The sequence below is a fragment of the Alosa sapidissima genome, chromosome 18, assembly GCF_018492685.1.
Source record: "Alosa sapidissima isolate fAloSap1 chromosome 18, fAloSap1.pri, whole genome shotgun sequence".
Lineage (NCBI taxonomy): Eukaryota > Metazoa > Chordata > Actinopteri > Clupeiformes > Clupeidae > Alosa > Alosa sapidissima.
Genome location: NC_055974.1, coordinates 24,901,397 through 24,924,293, shown reverse-complemented (window position 1 = coordinate 24,924,293; position 22,897 = coordinate 24,901,397). Strand labels below are relative to the sequence as shown.

Below are 22,897 nucleotides of genomic sequence, written 5' to 3'. Positions count from 1 at the left end.
GAGTGAAAGAGACAGGGTGTTGGAGATAGAGTGAAAGAGACAGAGGAAAAGAAAGTTTTACTAGGGGAGAGAATAGGGGAAGAAAGAGTGTTGTACAGAAAGAGGGAAAGAGAAAGAAAGGAGAGAGAGAGAAAAAGAGAGCGAGAGAAAAAGAGGAAAACATGAGCTCTTTTGCTGAGCTCGGCGCCTCCCCACTCCATGAGCTGTGAGAGTGGTTCTCTCTCTCTCTCTCTCTCTTTCACACTCAGAGCTGGCTTCTGTCTGTGTCATCTCCTTCCCCCTGTGTCCCCACATTGCCCTCCCTCACTGCAACCCTGACACACACACACACACACACACACACCACCGCCCCCACCTCGCCTCCATCTGCCAGACGTGCTTTTGCGTTAGCGAGGAGCGTCATCAGAGATGACGCATCACAGCGCTCTCTATTTGTCTGCCTCCGCACACAACTCCCCAATGCACACACACACACACACCCCACAACACCACACACACCGTCTATGCCAAAGTTGAGAAGCAGCAGCCGTAGAGCACCATCCTCTCTCTCCCCCCCCCCCCCCCCCCCTCAGCATTTTTTGGGTCCCCCCCCCCCTCCGCCTCTGCTCCTTTCCTCTTTTGCACTCTCAACAGGTTTCCTAAGCAGACTCCAGTCTTGCCAGAAATTAATTAACACATTCGCGCTAGCCATTTAATATGGGAGGCAAGCTCGCCGTGTGCTGTGTCTTATCAAAGCCACAGGGCCTGTCTGTTCTCTGCCATTTAAACAGGCTAAAAAAACAAATTGTACATACTCTAAAATGGAGGCTGTGGAGGAGATTGTAGATGATGATTCATCTCAGATTTGTGAAGGCCTGCAGCCTCAAGCTGCCAGCCCTGTACAGGAGAGTGTTATGGCGGAGGAGATTTATGTCGGCTTGTGAGTGGGAAGACAGAAAGCCAGGATTGTCTATGTAGCATGGATTTGGTGCAGTTTGCTAAAAGAAATCTTGAGAAGATTCTCTTGTCATCCCCAACAAGGCCGTCTCTCATCAAGACCATTTCATGTCAAAATTCATATTTTAGGTGTATCAAACACTCCTGTGCTATGCTGTGACCCAGAGGGTGATGCCAATGATAGTCCACCAATAAAACTGTTCACCAACTTCAACCTTATATTACTTGTAGCTGAAGTTGACTGATATTTATCAGGTGCTTTTATCCAACGCGACACGGACTCTTAACGGCGGGCATCGAACCCGGGTCAACCGATGGTCAGTCTGTGATGTTGCCGCTGCTCCATCACGCCTGCATCACTGGTAGCGTCACATAGACCTCTGAAGTTCGCCTACAAAAAAGAACCGAAACGGCCATCTTTGCCCATATAAGGAGATCCGGGTGTTAAGTAAGGGATAATGGACTCCACGGTGGTCTGTTCACGGAAGTTAATGCACGGTCGAGGTTGTAAAACGGCCCCGACGCGAAGCGCATTAATTAACTCGTAAGTGCATTAATTTCTGTGAACAGACCACCGTGGAGTCCATTATCCCACTTATTCCACTGTTGCCACTTGCGTTGTGTTCATTTCCTGTTACAATTTAAACGTTTTAATCGCTAAAACTGTGTTGTTTGTAGAACTAATTTCTTCCGACACATATCAAGTAATTTCTCAACTTGCAGGACAAACTGCCGTTACTAGTTCTAAATGGATGGTTGCTATGGCCAAAGGCCAGTCGTTAGTTCTATCTCTCCTGTTGTCAAGCAGGCATATCCCAAGATTCTGATGAACTTTAGCTTTGAAACATCGCTATTTTACTTAGCCTGCTGTCATCCATCTAGCTAAAAGCCACCTCCGTCGTATGCTACAATGTTGCCATGTTCTGAACGTCTGCATTTTACAGCTCGGATGCAACGTGACAGTTCATTTAAACTTCACAACGAGTTCGGCGAATTAATATACAAGCGTGATACGGCCAAAAAAATGGATCTACTTCATAGGTGTGCAAATAACATACGGTTAATGGTCGTTCTTAATTATGTAGGACAATGGGAAATTCAACCAAGCAAGTGGAATAATTGAAGCTAACTACCTATGGCAAGTTGCATTGCAAGTTAGCTCTGGGGTAGCAAAAATCAAAGTGTGCTGTCTACATTTACCGGAGATCACAGTATCCACTCAAAGGCAGAGGACAAAAGTGTGTTCAGGAAAACGTCTGCATTTCAGACTTTTTCGTCCCCACGAGAGTTTAACAAGTGCGATAATTAAAAATCCCCATGTTATTTTCCCATTGGAGATACTATAGAGAGAGAAATATATATATTTATAGAGATATGTATATAGATAGAAAGATATATATTAGAGAGAGAGAGAGAGAGAGAGAGAGAGAGAGATGCCTAATTAATATGTTGACTAGTCTGTTCAGGGTTCCTGTGAGGGTAATGGCTAGTGACAGGGAGCGCGGCAGGGAAACTGGATGCCATGTTCCTGCTGCTGTGACAAGCCATTATAGGTCAGGCCTGCACGGGCAGACCAGAGCGCACTGGAGCCTCCTCCCGCCGGAGCTGGAGGGGAGAAGTCAGAGCAGGGCCGCAACTCGATGTGGCATTGCACGTCCCGCTGCTGAATCTTTCACAAATGGCAGAGCTGAAATCTTCATGAGGCGTGCGTCAAAAAAAAAAAAAAAAGATGCACGAATACACTGCCCACGTTGAAGAAGTTTGCAAAAAGTTCCCTTTCAGCCAGCACATCTCTGCCTCTCCCTCTCTCTCCATCTCACTTTTTTCCTCTCTCTATCTCTCTCTCTCTCTCTCACTCATCCTCTCTCTTTAAAAACAGAACAGATGACTCTACCTCCTTCCAGGCCCTCTGAATCTTACACGAGCTGGGTTGTAATGGCATGCAGTTGCTAAATGTATTTCGCTGGCAGCGACTCCGACTGTCCCGCCTGAGTAGTGCCATGAGGTAACAACACCGGAGCATAGTGCGCTCTCCGTTCTCAGCCACTGCGCAAGCCACCAGCGAGCAGCAGAGCCTGATGTCCCTGCAACAGGGACTGCAGAGCAGACATTATGCAGCCTATGTGCATGAACCTGAATGGAATGTAGCATCCATCTTTTAACGTGGTGCTCATTAGCTATGGTGATTTTGGCTTGTCTTGAGCTGTTGTGACAGCTGTCGTTTCCAGTGCGTTTGTTTTCGACACTGCAGTCCTGCGAAAATAATCCTAAAATGAGAACATACACATTTAATATAAAATGACAACAGAGAGTGAGAAGGACAGGGGGGTGGGGGTGTAGAGAAGAAGAAGTGTTTTGTTGACTGGAGAACAAGTGCAAAGTTTGACAGGCGGATTAAAGAAGAAAAAAAAGAGGGTGAGAGATGGAGGGAGTGTGCTGGAGAGATGAAGAGAAAAAGAGAGAGAGAGAGGGAAAGAGAGAGAGAAAGAGAGAGAGAGAGAGAGAGAGAGAGAGAGAGGGAAAGAGAGAGAGAGGGAAAGAGAGAGGGAAAGAGAGGGAAAGAGAGAGGGAAAGAGAGGGAAAGAGAGAGGGAAAGAGAGAGAGAGAGAGGGAAAGAGAGAGGGAAAGAGAGAGGGAAAGAGAGAGAGAGAGAGGGAAAGAGAGAGGGAAAGAGAGAGGGAAAGAGAGAGAGAGAGAGAGGGAAAGAGAGAGGGAAAGAGAGGGAAAGAGAGAGGGAAAAAGAGAGAGAGAGGGAAAGAGAGAGAGAGATAAAACAGAGCGCAGAAAGGGCAGATGAGGGGTGAACATGCTGGCGAGGTGGCACAGCAGCCGAGGAAGACAGTGATGAAGTAGAGAGAGAGGGAGGAAGAGGGGAGAAATAATGGATGAGGACAATACAAGTGCATTAGAGCAGCAGGACTGCGCGTGTGTGTGCGCGCGCGCGCATGTGGGGACATCTGTGAAAGGAAAGCAGAGGACTATGCAAGGTCCTACCAGGTTAGTGCAGATTGACCAAAACCTGGTGTGACCGCATTCCTTTTCTCTGTCTCACTGTCTCTCTTTTTCTCTCTCTCAAATCCAATTGTGCTTTATTAGCATGGCAAATCATACACTGTATTGCCAAACCAGTCACAGCAACAGTAGAACTCAAATAAAATAAAAAGGAAACAGAAAAACAGGAAGAAGAAAAAAAATCATACATAGAAGAGAAAACACGTGTCAGTTGTACATGGGCAGTATATGGCCACAATATAGGGCTACATTTCCATGTGCAATCATTGTAAACACCCCCCCCCCCTCTCTCTTTTTATCACTCGCTTTCTCTGAGGCTGACAGTTGAGGTGACTGCATATTTGAGGAAACCACATTATTTTCACTATTTTAATGGCCATTATTGTGTGTGGACATATTTGGATAAAACAAAAGAGAATGTCTGCACAACCGAGCACTATCAAACTTTAATTAAAAAAACGGCAACACTTCGACCCGACAGGGTGTTCTTGCAGGCATTAAAGACTCTGCCTGGTCGAAGCGTTGCCGATTTTTAATTAAAGTTTGCGAACTACGCCGGTGTGCGATCATTCTCTTTTTTTTTTGCCTTTGTTTACTTTGTCCTGTACCTGGCCTAAAGATAAGTGGGATGGTCACGCAGCCACTCTACCAAACTGCATGTACAGTAGTATGGACATATTTAGGCTGTGTCTGTCAGTGAAGCCTTTGAAATTATATGCAGCCTCTCTGCTGAATGACTTAACTGTGGAGTATATCAGGCGATTGAGCACAGAAGATAAGATCTGTGCCCTGTCTAATAACATTACTCATTATCATGTCAAATGAAGGCGGCTGGTTGACAACGGCAACTTGTTGGCAGCATCACAGAGGGCCGACTCTCCAGCTCATGGAAACGCTCTAGTCGTCTGATGCTGTCTAGCTCTCTCCCACCGTGGTCAAAACTGGCCTAGTCGTTTTCTGATGCTGTCTAGCTCACCGTGGTCAAAACTGGCCTGGTCGTCTTCTGATGCTGTCTAGCTCTCTCCCACCGTGGTCAAAACTGGCCTAGTCGTTTTCTGATGCTGTCTAGCTCACCGTGGTCAAAACCGGCCTGGTCGTCTTCTGATGCTGTCTAGCTCTCCCACCGTGGTCAAAACTGGCCTAGTCGTCTTCTGATGCTGTCTAGCTCTCTCCCATCATGGTCAAAACTGGCCTAGTCGTTTTCTGATGCTGTCTAGCTCACTGTGGTCAAAACTGGCCTAGTCGTTTTCTGATGCTGTCTAGCTCTCTCCCATCATGGTCAAAACTGGCCTGGTCGTCTTCTGATACTGTCTAGCTCCCTCCCACCGTGGTCAAAACTGGCCTAGTCGTTTTCTGATGCTGTTTAGCTCTCTCCCACCATGGTCAAGACTTGTCTTCTGCTGACAATGTCTAGCTTTCTACCATGGTCCAAACTTGTCTAGTCTTCTGCTGACACTATCTAGCTCTTTCTCTCAGAACTCCCCTGGACTCTTTCAACGCTCTCTTGCTCTCTCTCCCTCCGTAACGCTCTCTCAGTTCAATTTAATACATTTTATATGCATGATCGTTTAAACATAAAAAAAAAAGCGTTGCCAAAGCATAAAACATGGAAATATAGAAACACACTGAAATATTGATAGTACAGAAACATAAAACGTGATAAGATAGGCATACACACACACTACACACACAGCCTCTCTCTCTCCTTCCCTCTCTCTCCTCTCTCTCCTTCCCTCTCTCCCTCTTCTTTCCACCCTCTCTCACCTTTCTGTGGTGAGGAGAGTGCTGCTTATGCCGGACCTCATCTGTGCAGATATAAAGTACCTGTCAGCCGGCATCTCCCTGCCGAATTCATATCAGAAGAAAAACAAACGGAGGAGCTGCGGGTCAGGGGGATCGTTTCTAAATTATTCATGCTCCCCATCCCTCTTCTCCAGGACTCTTATCCCCCCCCCCCTCACCACACACACACACACACACTACATCCCTCCGTAGCTGCCAGCCACTGTGGCTGCTGTCGCCCAGTTTGTACCGCGGCTCCAAAACAAGGGCATCTGTCACCATTTTAAGAAGCAGGGGAAAAGCTGAGGAATATGTGCGCTCTGCGAACTAAGTGTGAGACAGAGGAATAGCTCAAAGAGTATTGATTCACCACCTCTCCTTCCAGTTGGTTCTTTACACATTGTTCTGCAGTTATGGTTTTACCTGCCCTAGAAAGGGCTGTTGCCCACAATCCTTTGCTGCAGGGTTAGGAGGTAGAAAAAACTGTTCTCACCACTGGCCTAAACAGCTCCCAAAATATGGAGGAATTGTGTTACTCACTCAAATTATTTCCTTTAACATATTGAAAACAATATTAGTGTTCCCCCAATATTTTAAAGCCTCTTTTACTAATGAGAAGTGAAAACAATTGGAAAGGGTTTTAAAAATGTCATTTTTGCTGTGTCCATAATGTCTAGGAACCTTGTGTTAACTGAATGACTTCTTACTGTTCTCTCTCTCTCTCTCTCTCTCTCTCTCTCTCTCTCTCTCACACTCAGGCTGCCCTGTCATCGCTGGGCTTGGCGGACGCCTGGGACCAGGGGAAGGCCGACTTCTCCGGCCTGGGGGGGTCGAAGGGGAAGCTTCACCTGGGAGGTGTAATGCACTGGGCGTCCCTGGAGCTGGCCCCCCATTCAGGTCACAAAGAGGGGGAGGACGAGGAGGAGGAGGAGGAGGTGGAGAGGCCCAAGCTCTTCTACGCAGACCACTCCTTCATCGTCATGGTGACGGACAAGCCCACAGGAGCGCTGCTCCTCATCGGCGCCGTGGACACGGCCGAAGGGCGCAGCCTGCACGACGAGCTTTAGGCACTGCCACCACTTACAGCAGCACACACCGCACACACATCACTCACTCACACTCACACACACACACACTGCAGAGCTGAGGAACCGCTGCAACCGTATACGAGCTTGGCCAAGAGCCTCAGTCACCGTGTGTCACTAATTCACCAGCTGCTCTCGAGCCCTGGGACTGGGCGTCCCATTCAAGTGGCCATTACTTCCAATAACATTACAGTCCCTCACAGCTCACAGATGACTGCCAGTGCCAGCACCTTCACTTGCCATCTACACCTTGGGCCGCTCGCAGACACACCTAACTTGCTACAGCAACTGTCTGCTTAGTCGTTGGGACACCAGTAGGGTCAGAATGTACAGTACGTATGCAGCAGTGGGTTGAGTTGCATGCCCACTCGAATATGGAACCACTCAATCTAAAACACACACTGCCCCATCAACTACTCAAGATGAGAACAATGTGATGGTCAACAATAGGAACACACACAGACACCGTCAAACGGTATCATTTCATTTTATTACACTGCAACCAGGGTAGGAATTTCACGGCGGCCACGGCGGCCATGGCCGTCGTAGCCCCTTGCGTTGGCCGTGACGCCCCTTTGAGAATCAGAGGTTTACAGGCCACGGTGGCCTTGGTGCCCCCTTCTTTCAATATTCTGCTTTGCGTCCTACTAATAGCGATATATATTTAGCCTATGGCCTGTCAAAACAATCTTAGCATTCACAGCGCAAATTACGCAGTGGAGAAAGTTAGCGCAAGAAAGAAAGTGCATCCAAATTCACCCATTCTTCTCAGTTGAACTAAGTAGCCTACTCATCACACAGACATCACAAGTAAAGAGCTTTTTCTCAGCTTTTAAACGATGTCAGCCGCTAATTGCTGTGGTGAACGGTTCACGAGAAAAGTAAATAATATCATTCAATTTAATCATAAATTCGACTGAAGGTTTTGCGTCCATCTCCCTACCCATTCATTTCGGCGGAATACTTCACGAACCCCTCGTTTAACACATGACAAACCATATATCAGAATAAACAGCAGACCTTACCGAACACAAAGGTGTAAAGCAGTCCCCTGTACAGTTAGCCGTTCCAGAGTAATCCCGTTTTTAATTTGCAGTAAATTTCAACATACATGGATGTCTCCAAATTTGGGCTTTAAGTTTTACACTGTGTTTGTTCCACATTATTTTATAACGGGCCAAATACTAAATAAATATTACAAATATCGCCTAGATATCGGTAAATCAGAGGACAGCTGACTAAGTTTGTGAAAGTAGCCTTAATGATCACAAAATGCTAAGCATGCATCTAGGCTATTTGACTTTCTTAAAGCTGAGCTGTGCTTAAATTGTTCAATACATGATTTCATAACAGGCCAAATATCAAATAAATGTTAAATATAGCCTAGATATCTGCAAATATTAGATGATCAGATGATTTACAGTTATATGTAATGTGTCATGTTTCATTTTTTTGTAATGTTTCATACAGTGATGCAGGTCTACTGCAGTGAATAGGCTAAATACAACTTTGATCATTTTTATAGCCTACTACTGTATAGTTAACGTTGGCCTTAGTGCCCTGACATGTGGCCTTTGTGCCCTCCACCAAATATGCCCAACTGAAGGCCAAGTGGCCTTGCCCCCAGAATGTTGAAATTCCAAGCCTGACTGCAACACAAAACAGCATGTGTGGCTCCCTCTCACACACACTCACACATACTCACACACACTCACCCACGCATAGACTCACTCAACACACACACACACACACCCGCGTCGTCACATCACATTGATGTGACTGTCCCCTGATTGCGCTGAAATCAAAGCACTGATCCCGACTCTCACCCCCAATTCTATCAAAAAATACTCTGCCAAGCTGTCAAATCATGGGTACCCTACATTGCAGGGGAGAGCTGGCAAGGCCATGCCTGCTCCTGATTAACTCTTCTGGGCTATGGGCAGTGTCGTTGTCCCCCTACCCTCCCCAAACCCCCTGGGGAATAGATGGCTCATCCACATAGTTATTGATGGGCAGGCTTAATGCTAATGGCACTAATGACTCGGAACCCCTGTCAACAACCCAGACGGACGGCAAACCTTTTAATCCTTTAACGCCACAACAGATCGATACGGAGCCCCGGCCTGCCGACACACTCATACACGCACTCCCACAGGGCTGCAACCTGTCACTCCTGAATGATGCGCTTTTTTTCCCCTTCTTTATTTCCACATTGTTAATATCCTTAAAATGGTGCTATTTAAACAGGTGTTTTTATTGATCGGCTACTTGATATGTAAAATGTGTTGTGTATTAGTGTCGAGTCGGTGTACAATTGTATGAATGTTGACCTTATGACTACATAGGGCCAGAGGTGTCTAGCAGGAGTAATCAGGCTTAATGACTGCGGTGGTGGTGATGTTCTGAACCTCAGGTAGATAATAACTCAGTGTGTCAGTAAAAAATAAACTATTACATTTTTATTGTGTGTTGATGGAATTCTTTTATGGGCTATGCATGGTTAATGTGGAAATACTAGGGTTGCGGTATGCAATTAAAGAACATGACCAAAGTGAGACCGAAAGCATTGTTGTCAGGCTGTAAAAATAAATGGGTTGTGTGAAACAAGATAGTAATGCAATTGTAAGAAGTAGTAAAACTAAGACATAAAGACACACACACACAATAGATGTGTTTCTCAGGACCAACACTGTCATACATCTTAATAACTGTTTGTTTTATGACATTCTAGACCAAGGGGTCATAGAATAGTGTGTATGAGAAACTATGAATGCTCAGTTTCGTGGGAGAAGACCATCACAAACGATCTTGGAAACAAATAGTCAGTACAACCAGTCAATTCTTATACACATACAAGTGTTGCTGCACAGAGAAAGTTTATCTCAGTAATCAAGAATTACAGGTATGTGTTTTTGAACTAAGGCTTGGCTTAGATTAGTATTGCCAACTTTCAGGGGGTTCTTTTGGTACCATGTAATGTTTTTGTGTCCTAAAACACCCCTGTAGTCTTTCAAAAGCTAAATTGGGTGTAGGTACTTTTATTTCTTGATAATACAATATTGGTCAGACATGCACACTCCCACCAGTCTGACATACTTATCACATAATTTGATGCTTTCAACTGACTCAATTTCCCTTGCAAACGTGCATTATTTCCCTGAGATATTCAATGAAGTCTGCTTTGGTTTATAACCATAGACAACTGTAACATAGGCAATGAAAGAAAGCATTTATTTTCATAAGGAGTAGTTTTATATGATATGCTAGACCCCTCTAAAGAAAGGCATATTGACAAGCCTTCCCCTTTTCATGGTATGATTTCACAACTCATTGTCTCTTGCGCAACAGGCTCTTGTATAAGAGGGTCCTCATTAGAATTTATATTCTTTAGAGCTAAGCCATCTTTTCTATGTATCATATAGTTTATGATCATCGCAGAAGTGAATTCCCTCCGGCACAAATAGCCTCTATGGGTTAGTCTCAAATGAAACATGTTTTAAAACATTTTTAATGAACTGTCCATTGTAAATTATCTTAATAACAAAAAGGAGCACCTGCTCTCTGACAAATGCCTGCCACTATTTCTGTTGTTCTTAGTCAACAATAATTGGACCTCTCACTTTAAAGCAAATTTTATGGTTAGAGCACACCGACATCTCAATAAATCTTAACCTGTAAAGAACCTTGAAAGTGCTCAATATCTCACGTAAAGGCTCTGGCCGAGCTTGAACTTCCCCCACAAACTTCTTTGAGATCCTGGAACAAGTAACCCACTGGTATTTCTTCCCTCTAAAAATGAATTATTGAGAAATAAAACGAAGAAGTGAAAAAAGAGTCACTCTCCACCATTAATCTAAAAAGGCAAAAGGAAAGAGAGAGAGAGAGAGAAGTTAGTGGAGTTCCAGCCCAGGCATTACTTATTAAAATGGTTTTCTTTTTACATTGGAGCCCATAGGATGCCTTAGTACTTTTTTCAGTCAAACACATACTTTTAAGATGACATTAGTATTTCTGGAGGCAAGTTGCAACTGGAGGGGAAAGACGTAAAATTGAAAAGTATGTTTTCTCTGAGGAGGAAAAAAAAAAAAACCCAAGAAACTTTGCAATTTGCAGTGCAAAATGTACAGGACGTGTAACACAAAGCCTGAAGGCAAGAAACAAGCTAAGTCTCAGGAGTTACGGCCGTTTTCTTTCTAACTGATGTTTAAAACCTTTCCATATTACATTTGCTGTTTTTAAGACACAAACCCACAGCACTGCAGTAGTGACTTATAAAAATGCATTCGCAGGCCTCTAGATTTTGTAATTACACAACAGGCGTTTGTCAAATTATGGCATTTTTTAGAAAGCCCAAAAAGCACAGCAATTAGACAATTAAGCCTGCAGGAAGCAAAGCAATCTAACTTAGGAGCAATCTCTGTGACACCCCATTGGGTCATGATAATGATAAGTGATATGTGCTGAAACTGACAAATAAATCAGATGAGACGCAGGCGTACAGCCCTGGAGTGACCCGTGGACTGCAGGCTTCACTGCCTGGGCGCACAAGTAACTGAGTGACACACTGAGCCACATGGGGACGCAGTACTGTCTTTATGGTAACCATCCATGCCAGTTCATATCATATGGGCGGGCTGCTGACTACGGGCTCCACTGCTGGCTGAGTGTTTCTCTCCTCTGATGAGGAACAGGAGGATGTCAGTGGACAGGCATGGGGGCCTTGAAACACAAGTTACCCTGGACGTTCCATGATTTAATCAAAGAAACAATATTTAATAGCATGGCCAAGTCATATCAATGAGACAAAAAAATATCCATCATATGCACGCTGTTACGCCTGGATGTTAAAACGCCTAGGGGCATATGGCTGCGTAACTAGTTAACTTAAATAAACGAGTAAACACAAACAAGGAAGTAAATGATTGAGATGACCGGTTTATTGATAAATCAAAATAAAAGTTCAAACAGACAATCACACCAAAAGTATGAAGACGGCTAGGCCTAAACCAAATAGTAACAAACAAACACATAAACATGCAAACACTAACCTCCCCACTGGGAGTAGTTTTGCCGAACCCGGCACACCCTGGCCACACTAGGCCAGTATTTTGCTACATCGTAGCCACTCTCCCCACTGGGAGTAATTGCCACACTCGGCACACACTACCACTGTAGTAATCTAAAAAGGACAACAGCTCATGACAATACACAACATAAACACAATACACCCAGCCATCCACGGCTCTCACACAACCGTGGATGCTGGCGGGCTCAAAGGCACTGAACTAATGCCATCTTGGGTCTTTTAAGGGCTGTCCAATCAACCCCAATTAGTAACTCCCTTTCCGGTGTTATACGGTAACTGGCTTTCATGTTAACTGGCTGGACTGTTTACTTTGCCTCTGGAGTTAACGTAACCGCCCCCTTCTTTTGCAGATGTGTTCAGCTGATGATTTAGCCTCCGATACCTGGCCGCAGATTCGTCTGTTTAACTGAAGTTCAAATAGAAATGTTTGTGATGCTCCACTTTGTTGTTTAATAAAGCTTTACAACACGATGTGTCGGCGTTGGAAGTGTCAGGTTGTCTGTAGTAGGCTACATGCGCTGGACCATGAATATACTACCAAAAAAATAAAACTAAATAAACTCCACGTGGGTCTTGAACCACTACTAAATTAAACTGCTTGCATGATAACCTGACACCAACATGCTTGCGCCACTAACCAGTTGACACTTCCCAGCGAAATTGGTAATACTAGGCCTACTAGTAAATGAGGTCACCTAGTATGTTATTGTGTTTAGCAGGTTAACACAGCAGATTATGGTGACTGGCTACTGTGTGAATCTGCGGCCAGGTATCGGAGGCTAAATCATCAGCTGAACACACCTGCAAGAGAAGGGGGCGGTTACGTTAACTCCAGAGGCAAAGTAAACAGTCCAGCCAGTTAACATGAAAGCCAGTTACCGTATAACACCGGCAATCAGCAGTAGGTGGGACCTGAACAAGGGCAAAGACAAAACACGAGACAGACGGCCGGAACACACTAGGGCCGTAACAACGCGCGCGCGCGCGCACACACAGACACACACACACAGGCCTGAAGCTATTTGTCTATGAACAGTGTCTCTAGTCACTGGCGTATTAGCCCCCCACTGCCTTGCCCTCACTCTCTATTCGACTCATACGGAACAATTTAACACACCTACACACACTGCATCCACGCTGTGGCCTGTTTCAAACACTCATCTGCCTAAGGACCTTTACTGTCAGAAGCAAATAAAGGCCTGTCTGAATGTAAAGCATTTCCTGTATAACTGAATGAGATTTCCTGCACTGAATAGCTGTTTCAGTGCCCTGTCTTCCCGTAGGCCTACCTTTGTAACTGGCTCTTCTGCTGTACAATGTGGGTGTTCAAATACAACACAGTGCCCTGTTTTAAAATGGAGGAGGTGTGTGGGGGGGGGGGGTAAGTGTACTGGAGCCATATCTGCCCTTGAGGGCTAAATTGAATTTGAGTCCAACAATGTATTCAGAGACAGACCTGGGGGACATGACAAGGATTCCAAAGGGTGAACTCTCCTTGGATAGAGAGAGAGAGAGTGTGTGTGTGTTTAAGGTTATCAGCGTGTTTGTGTTTGTGTACTTGCTACATGTATGGCAGGCCCTTGGCATATTTCCTGTAGAAGTGTTAGGGAGAGATGGGGTGAGAGTTGACTGTCTAAGTGACATTATCAGAGCTGCGCGCACTGAGGATTTAATGTTTTATCTCCCTTTTTTAAATAAAAGATTGCAGAACCAGGCCATGAACTTCAACTCCCCTGCTGTCTTTTGTCGGTGGTGGCTCTCTTCTGAACTCTAAGGAATTCAAATGCGGTGGGGAAAAAAGGACTTGAAAATGTGCTCGGAAAATGTGGCTGTGGCTGTTCAGAGCGGTGGGTTACTTACATTGCAAAAGCGATGGCAGACGGCTTTTTATTGGGACTCTGAAGGCACTCAGATGTGCATATGCATTTGTGGTGCATATGCATATGCATTTGAACCACAATGTTAGACTACTATACTACTGAAAAAGCTATTTGTGTCATTACAGAATGAAGACAAGACAGAAAGCAATGTCTGACTCTGCTTTGCAATGTCTGACTCTGCTTTGCAGAACAACTCATGAAACTCGATAATGGAACATTCTCACTAGGACTAAAGCCCGTAAGGCTGGGAGTGGGGGATAGGGTGAAGAGACAGGAGTTCAGTGGATCGAAAGACATAGCAGCTACATTACATTTGAAAAAAGTAGCTCGCTAACTAGCCCCATCCACACGGAGACGCTTTTTGGGTTAAACGCACAGGTTTTGCATCGTCTTGGCCGATCGTCCAAACGAATCCTGTAAACGCACTGCCCGAAACCGCACTTTTTTGAAACCTGGTCCCAGGGTGGAAACATCTGAAACTGTAGCCCTTGCGAGTCCATTTGGACAGCGAAACCGCATACTTGCGTAGGCTATTGATGATGTCATCGCCACACCTCAGCTGCCCTGGACTGACACTTATAGTATTGCCAAACAATACTAGTTTTCATGTATGACATTACCTACGATTACACTCAGTTGGATAAATATCACAACTGGTGCTGCGCAGCGCCAATAGCTTATCATGACTTGGTGGACTGAACAGTGTTTTCCCTGTGTTTTCTTGATGTATTCTAGCTACTGTCAATGACGCGAGAGAATTAGTCAGAAGTTATTAGGGAAGTGCGGTGTAAGATTAAATTAATTTGTGCGTAGTGCCGGTGTCATTCATTTATTTTACATGTCTTACAACATAAATAAATGCATTAATAGTCTAGTGAAGTCAGATATGAGCATACAAAGACGCTTAGAACTCATGTTAAGCCTAGATGCGCACTAAATGCGAATGCGCGATTTGATGCAGGCAAAAGTATCGACTGTTACTAACGAAGGTATTATAGCAATATTATAAATATGGCGACGGAATAGCCTAGAACTAGGGTAGGCCTAGCGTTTAGTGGCCTATGCACTTGCGGGGGTAGCCAAAACTAATGTGAATCGATTCGCGGACTATCCTACAACCAAAGAAAGTAAAGGAGATTATTTGTAGCCTACCTGCGTTAGCCAAATAAAGGACGGAACTGCAATTTATAAGTTTATTAGTTTTACAGTTGACTACAGTTGACAGTTCACTATCAGTCCACACAAACAATGGTTTCCTTGCACTAGCCATTTTCGTCGTAGCCTATTCTGTCTGTTTGTATAGCCTACAGCGCGCAAGCTTTGGTCAAAGTCTGTATTAGAAACAGTGCCACCCATGGGCGTAGGTTTAGGGTGGGACGCTAGTGACTAGTCCCAATCAAAATTTTGAGAGGACAAAATTGTCCCCACCAATATTTTAGCGAACTCCTTTGTGCTATTTGGACTATTCCAACGGCAAGGACGACAGTAAAAGAAGCACTGTCATTTGATTGGCTGAAACCAAAGGGGGTTTATCTGACACACACAACAGAGTCAAAGCATAGCCTAGGCCTACTTTCTAGTGACACTGTCAGAAAAGCGAACGAGTGTGTATGCTAAGTTATCGAGCGAGTGAGTGTGTATGCTAAATTATCAGGGATGTCTACCAATACATAACCCAAAAGAGGCCAGTGTAAAACATTGCAATATTCCCTTTGCCCTTCAGCTTGCACATTTTGCCTCTTTTTGCGCTTTGTAGATCAGCTATGCCGCCAAAGCAGAAAAGGAACATACGCGTTTTCATTATGCAGAGTCTAAGTAGGCAAAGTAACTACAGACTGTGGCAACTGGTGACAAGGTTTTCAAATGCGGATTTTACTAAGGAAAATAGCATTAACTGTTAGGATATTACCCAGGATATTGTTACAGTTAACCAGTTTCTGTAATCTTTCAGCCAAGGTTAGGAGTCATGTTGAATAAGGGTGTGCCGCACAGACAGTGGCATATAGCACAGAATAGAAGTCACCATCACTGACTGTTAATTGGGCTACCAATCTTGCAGTCGCAATAAACAATGCATCCGAGGCATTTTCCTGTTCCTATATTCTGTTCATGTAGGCTAATGTATTTGTGAATGTAGCCTGCACAATGCAAAGAAATAAAAGACAAACTATGGTGCATTTCCATACTTATAGAAATGAACATTGCGAGACACTTACGGATCTCCTTTTATGATCTCATTCAAGAAAGATTTTATTTGACTTGTTAGTTTTTTGAACATTTATTTTATCTAATGACATAGCAACATGATGAATTGAATCCACATATCCTTGCACTATGCGAAACTATTTTCCACTAGCCTAAAACCATGAGTTTGAAAGCTAATTGCATTCACGTTCTCCTTAAAGTGACAGGCACACAATTAAACTTGCACACCCCAAATGTGATGATATTGAAGATAAGTGTACACTAATAATTTAAATATCATTATGATGTATTCAAATTACCAAATATGTTTAGCTATTAGTATTTATGCAGATCATAAAATGCTATAAATAATTAACAATATACAGTATATAACGTTTATATGAATACCAAAAATATGAAATAGAAACCTATAACAACCATCACTTTCTGTGTGTGTGTGTGGTGTGGGGGGGTGTGGAGGGTCAATCAAATTCTATGATTGGTGGGGGCCCCCAAACCAAATCAAAATTTAAAAAATCGCAGTTATCGAAATCGAGATTCTTCACTTGGTATTGGTATTGAAACAATAATGTTGGTAGGCCTATTGTGACAGCAGGAGTTGGGGATGTGTCCCCACCAAAGCTGAGACCAAACCTACGCCCTTGGTGCCACCTATAGGCCTGGGATATGAACGTGTTGTGGTGTTGAGATGGATTCGTTTCCGGACGCAAATATTCTTATGTTTCCAGGGAAGACGGAGGGAAAAAAGATCGGTTTGGTAGGCCTAGGTGTGGACTAGAAGCTAGCTGTCTACACAGAAAAAAATGCCACATGGCTTTAATTTTCAAACGAACTCAAGTAGGCCTATTTACACTCCACTTGTCTCTTATTTCATGTGCAACACTAGTAGCAACGTGACTTTTCTCTAAGTCAAATCTCTATGTAATATTTCAACTCGCCGATGTTTTTAGGACTCAATAGAAAGTAGCTAAACAATTAGGAATATGAATAAACAATAATTTGGAAAATAGATACATTTCATAGTAATTGTATAGTTTTAAGCAAGGACCCTTACCAATTCGCTTCGAATCTACTTGATCCAGTAGCCTATTGGAATTTTGACCGTTAAGTAGCCCAACGATTTTCTTTATTAATCAGTGTGAGATCCTCGCGTGCCCTCCATCTCCTTCTGTCTGTTGTGTGTCTGTCAACCAACAGGTAACAGATATAATGTTGCTGAGGGCGACAGAGAGATCATCTTCACGTTTAAACTTGAGGTGCCTACAATTTTTACTGATGACATGCATTACATTCTTCCCCCATAACTAGTTTGCTGTTTGGACGGGCAGTGTTGTGTGTGTATGTGTATGTGGTGTGTGTGTGTGTGTGAAAGAGAGGGAGCGAGGGCTGAAACGACCGCACCGTACACAACCACTCTTCTCGCGTGCTTCGTTTCTATGGTTACATATACACACGCGCAGCTGTAGCAAACTGCAAAGTTGTCAGGAAGCTAACGTTAACGTTAACTAGTTAGCTGTCCTTATCAAACTTAAACAGTGGCTTTTGAAATACAGCTGTTTTTAAACCAACTCGGTCGGAAAAGCCGACTGAAACGGGAATGTATTTGGAATCGACGGGAACAGTCAAAATGTAAAGATAAAGTGAGGTTAGTCTTATTCTCTTGTCAAAGGTAACACACGTTAAGGACACTTGAAGCCGAAAGCCTAACGTCAAGGTTAATTTAGTCAATTTCAAGTAACAGTTAACTTTATATTAACGTTACATAAGAGTGGGAACTTGCAGGTTACAGACAATATATTAGGTGTTAACTAACGTAGGTTACCATAACGTTACTTACCATCGTTAACGCACCTGTAAACGGAGACGTTAGTAACTTAGGGGGAAGTTTACATTCACGTTAACTAGTATGGCGTACGATAATGTTAACCCACCAAACGTCAAAATTCACTGTTTGAGTGTAGTTAGGCTTAGCTGTCAGTTTTATAACAGGGAAGAAATAGTACTTTTCTTTAAAAAGAAAATCCTGTAATTTTGCATGATCTCACAGGCTTGTCCATTGTCTGTTGTGTCTGTGGTGTGTCTTTCTTGTTGGTTTATTCTGTTCCACCGCACTTTCAGAGGCTCATATTAATGTTATTGATCAATGTCAACTGTTTCCCCTGCATTTCAACCCAGGGAGAATTCGAGAGTTCCAGGGCTATTTTTTCAGTAAATGTTTTATTACTTACTCCAGCTGCCTCCCCTTCAATAACCCATCTCTTTTATTACATACCATCCTCAAATAATGACAACCTAGGAACTGAATCAAAGCTTCAATAAAGCAAGAGGAACTGCAAGTGTTGACAAGTGATCTTTAGGGATGGCGACAACACCAGCTCATAAAAGATAAATAGTTTATGAATGACTCTTCGTCCCCCCTCCCCATCCCTCCCTAACTGTCTTACAGACTGACGTCCTGGCCTTCGCCTCCAGACCTTCAATTGAGTCATCTGGCCGTTCTCCCAGTGTATGCAGTATAACACTGCTTGTTTTTTGGAAGTAAGTAATCTACTGCACGCACTAAACATACATTTTGTTCAACAATTTGCCGCTGTCGTTTTTTCCGTTGGCTTCATTTTCAGTAAGAGCAGGAATAAGAGCAGGTTTTTATGTTGGCTAGTCTAAACAAATGAATCATTCTAATATGATGCCAGAAACTGTGCACAAGGACAATGAAATATTGTTTGGACACTTTATTTTTAGTGCTTTGAAAATAACTAAAAGATTGTTTGCTGGTTTACTATTCATGATGATATAATGAAATTATTCCTTAATATGATATACTGTCATTTTGGTAGGAACAAGGCTTTTCCTTGAGGATATGCCCTTCATCTAGAAACTTCCATCGCTGTTCTTTAGAGAAACCAGTCGTCTCCTTTTTCATCTGGTCACAGAGGCATAGTCCCCCTTTTCTCTCCCTGGCTCTCAGCTTCTGTGTGCTTTAGGCTATTTGGACTGGGAGGTCTCCCTGCTCCAGACGTGTTTGTGGTCTCTCAAAGTCTTTATATTTGGAGGCCTTCTTTGGGATTAGCAGGGATTTATGAGGCGCCCCTTGTGTTATTTGATTGCTGCTCTGATGACCTTTGCCAAAAAGCGGCTGCCTTAAGGGAAGCCCGGGGATGGTGGGACGGAGAGCTGCTGTGCAGGAGTTTGTCTTAATGACTCATCCACTGACTGCAGATAGGCACGACATTCTGCATCCACATTTTCCCACAGATGAATAGCTTTACAGGGCTTGTGCCAGTGGACCAAGCAAGTATCGAGTAAAAGGGAAACTTTTGTTATGACTTGAAATCCAGGTAAAGCATGGATGATATTGGGCAATTCCACGCAAAACTGTCATGTCCATAACGCCAACTAAATAAATAAATAAATAAATAAATAAATAAATAAATAAATAAATAAATTGCGTTATGGATGTGACAGTTTTGCGTGGAATTGCCCTATTACTCACCTATACCAAGTAGCTCACCTGGGTATTACCCATAGACTGTAAAACATTGCTGTATGCTATTTGACTCTGGTCCATGGTAACATCAGTGTGCATTAGTATCAGAATCAGATTCTTTGTTCGCCAAATAGGTTACTGAGTGCAAGGAATTTCTCTTGGTGCTCATGTCAACGTAATACAAGAATATAATTCATTTACTGTAAGCATGCATATAATAAATATACATATTAAGAGGGATATACATTGAAAATAGCCTTATACACAAATAAGCCACAGGTGAAAAGATGTGCAGTGCAATAAGCCATAAAGTACATAAGTGCTCTGGCAATAGTAGAGGCATATGCAGCAGTTTAAAGTGAGGAAATGGCAGAGGGCTCCTTGTTTTGGCTTGAGGGAAGAAGCAGTGCAGTTGGCGGGCAGTTTGGGTCATTAGAGCCCTCACTCTTGTTCTCCACTGAGATGGAAACCGCAGGAAAAGAGAGTGACCAGGATGAAAGGGGCCTGTTGTAATTTCCCCAGCTCTCTTCCTCATCCATGATAAGTGTGGGTCTTCAAGGGCCACTCTTTTGGTGGATTTGTTGTGTCATTTGCTTTTGCTCACTAATGACTAAAGAAGCATATAAAATTGGACTAACTTTTTCAGTCTTAGAATACATATTCCACCCAGCGACAGTGACAAATAGCCAGTTCTCTTAGCTAGTTCCCCTGGGCAGTAGCGTTTTGAAGCCCAAATTGTTCACATGTCGTGCTGGTAGCTCGCCAATTTACATTTTTGCTACTGGCCATGTTACGTCTAGAACAAAGTTGTGTCATCAGCATTGTAAGTGGCACATTTTTTATTCATTGTTCCACCAGAGGAAATCTCGCCACTGATTACTGAACACGTATATAAATGTTGTCACTGATTACGGAACACTGATTACTATAGACCATTTCAACAATAAAAACAAAAACAATGCTTGAACGTTCTATTTGGTTCCCAATCAACTTCCTCTGCATTAAGATAACATATGGAATGTTAAAAAGGAAGCCTTGTGGGGCCAACTATGATGCTGATAATGGAACTCTCTTGAAAGGGTCTATAAGTTCCACTATCAGCATCATAGTTGGCCCCATAAGGCTTCCTTTTTAACATTCCATACTGTATGTTATCTTAATGCAGAGGAAGTAGAACCAAATAGAACGTTCAAGCATTGTTTTTGTTTTTATTGTTAAAAGGATCTATACTGCCCCGAAGTGAAACATCATGCTGTCAATAATATCCTTTTTTTCTGTCATTAACTAAACCTTCCCTGTTGTCCCATAGACGGTGCTGGCCAGCATTGTGGGAAGAATAGCGTAGGCAGCTTGCTGCTTGCTGGCATCGCTATGGCCGATGCGGAGACCCCTCGCTCAGGGGGAAAGGGCTCGTCCAAGTCAAAGCGTTCCAGCTCAGGGAAGGGGCGCAAGGGAAAGGCTGTAAGCTCCACGCCAGCGGCTCAGGTGGTGCCCACACCACAGCCACTGAATGAAGGTACAGATTATATGTGTGTGTGTGTGTGTGTGTGTGTGTGTGAGTGTGTGTGCACATGGGCGAGGAAGAAAGAGAGAGAGAGAGAGAGTGAGAAGGGAGACTCCCATCTGTTTCTCCTATCCTAAACTAATTAACCAGCAAATGGTAACAAATTTAATCAACTCCAAACTCGGTCAGAAACACAAGATGGGGCTAGATGGTTGACTGTTTCTGTCTGCCGACATACAGACCTTTTTAAAGAGGATGTAATTGATTTTTAATTGGTTTATGAATGACGTCAGTCAGTGCCTAAGCACAGAATTGAGCATGCAATCATATGCATTCATTTACCCTGTGGCAACTGGTGTTAGTGCATTTTTTTTCTCATAACAGGAGTCATCAAAGAAGAGAAATGCATGTCTCCTGAAAAATGAATGGTCTCTGCACTTACAGCTGTTGCCCAAGGCTAGCATTTACCAGACTGATGAAAGAATGCGTGTTTAACAACATGTGTGTGTGTGTGTGTGTGTGTGTGTGTGTGTGTGTGTGTGTGTGTGTATACATGTGTGATCCAGACACAATTTGATGGATCTTGCAATGCCTTTTCCATCTTAATGTTTTGTTTACACTTTAAGATTTGAAACAGTGCCATGAAAGTGAGATGGCAAAAATTCTGAGTCACTATCTGATAGAAGAACTAATTAATTAAATAACTTTAGTGACTTTAAATGTATGCTAATATGAGCTCATATGCGCATATGATACTGATACTTGGATGAATGCATAATGTGATGTAAACTAATGGTGTGTGTGTGCGTGTGTGTGTGTGTGTGCTTGCGTGTATGTGTCTATCTGTGTGTGTGATTTTGTGTGTGTGTGTGTGTTTGTCTGTGTGTGTGTGTGTGTGTGTGTGTGTGTGTGTGTGTGTGTGTGTGTGTATGTGTGTGTATGTGTCTATCTGTGTGTGTGATTGTGTGTGTGTGTGTGTGTTTGTCTGTGTGTGTGTGTGTGTGTGTGTGTGTGTGTGTGTGTGTTTGTCTGTGTGTGTGTGTGTATGTGTGTGTGTGTGTATGTGTCTATCTGTGTGTGTGATTGTGTATGTCTGTGTGTGTGTGTGTGTGTGTGTGTTTGTCTGTGTGTGTGTGTGTGTGTATGTGTCTATCTGTGTGTGTGATTGTGTATGTCTGTGTGTGTGTGTGTGTGTTTGTCTGTGTGTGTGTGTGTGTGTGTGTGTGTGTGTGTGTGTGTGTGTGTGTGTGTGTGTGTACACGTGTGCATGTGTACTCGTCAGAAGACCTGGGCAGCACAGACAAAGCTGGAGCAGGCGGTGACAGCACGGCCTCGGCTGGTTCAGAAGAGGCTGTGGACGCGTACGCCACGGCCCTGGTATGCCTCGCTCCCTCCATTCCCTCAAGCTTCATTAGCTCCATTTAAATATGTGCATTCATAAAGCTCTCTCTCTCATTATGCTGATTAGGATTTCTATCCTGCAGTAATCTGAATTTCTGAATTACTGAATTTCTCCTTTTCTCACTGGGGCCCACTGGTTTGAAGATCATGCTTACTAATTTTGTGCGTTTTTTTTTTTTTTTTTTTTCCCTTCCTCCAGCTGCCTCTTTTTTTCAGTTGCAGATGCAGCCCTAACATAGATGTTCTGTTCGCTGTTGGATTTGGTAAAGCGATCAATCAGGCCTTTGTCGTTATGCACAGTACCAACTAGAAGCTTCCACCAGCTAGCCTCATTACCACGTGTGACCTTTGAGAACACACATTAACCTGTAGTATAAATACGCTACCACCTCTTGACAGCTAGGGCCATGCTTTCCCTTTTACATGCCTGTAGTTAATAAGTTAGTTCAAGCTTTTAATGAAGCTGGTTGCTAAGTGATTCGTTTTTAAAGTACTTATGCTATCTTCCTTTACATGTTC

The 22,897-nt window shown here is 43.5% G+C and overlaps 3 protein-coding genes across 6 annotated transcripts in view; 2 read left to right on the top strand and 1 right to left on the bottom strand.

The window, feature by feature from the left end:
• Positions 1 to 7,344, top strand: part of serpinh2 (serine (or cysteine) peptidase inhibitor, clade H, member 2) — a 25,864-nt gene extending 18,520 nt beyond the window's left edge. Inside the window, exon 5 of the mRNA XM_042069617.1 lies at positions 6,489 to 7,344. Coding sequence (XP_041925551.1) covers positions 6,489 to 6,797 — 309 coding nt within the window. The 3' untranslated portion in view covers positions 6,798 to 7,344. The remainder of the gene's footprint in view (positions 1 to 6,488) is intronic.
• The window catches only part of LOC121689637 (T-complex protein 1 subunit theta-like), a 23,381-nt gene extending 6,214 nt beyond the window's left edge, over positions 1 to 17,167 (bottom strand). Inside the window, exon 1 of one of the 4 annotated variants that reach the window (XM_042069614.1) lies at positions 17,041 to 17,167. Coding sequence is in view for 1 of the 4 variants with exons in the window: in XM_042069613.1 (XP_041925547.1) it covers positions 5,713 to 5,753 (41 nt within the window). In the remaining 3 variants the exon portion in view is untranslated. Of the gene's footprint in view, positions 1 to 5,712; positions 5,776 to 10,521; positions 10,591 to 17,040 lie in introns of those variants that run through there. The other 3 variants (XM_042069615.1, XM_042069616.1, XM_042069613.1) reach the window with 3 other exon arrangements.
• Positions 17,168 to 17,423: 256 nt separating this feature from the next.
• Positions 17,424 to 22,897, top strand: part of dnah2 (dynein, axonemal, heavy chain 2) — a 225,651-nt gene continuing 220,177 nt past the window's right edge. Inside the window, 4 exon segments of the mRNA XM_042069618.1 lie at positions 17,424 to 17,631; positions 18,433 to 18,524; positions 20,783 to 20,989; positions 22,260 to 22,354. Of these exon segments, the coding sequence (XP_041925552.1) occupies positions 20,845 to 20,989; positions 22,260 to 22,354 (240 nt within the window). The 5' untranslated portion in view covers positions 17,424 to 17,631; positions 18,433 to 18,524; positions 20,783 to 20,844.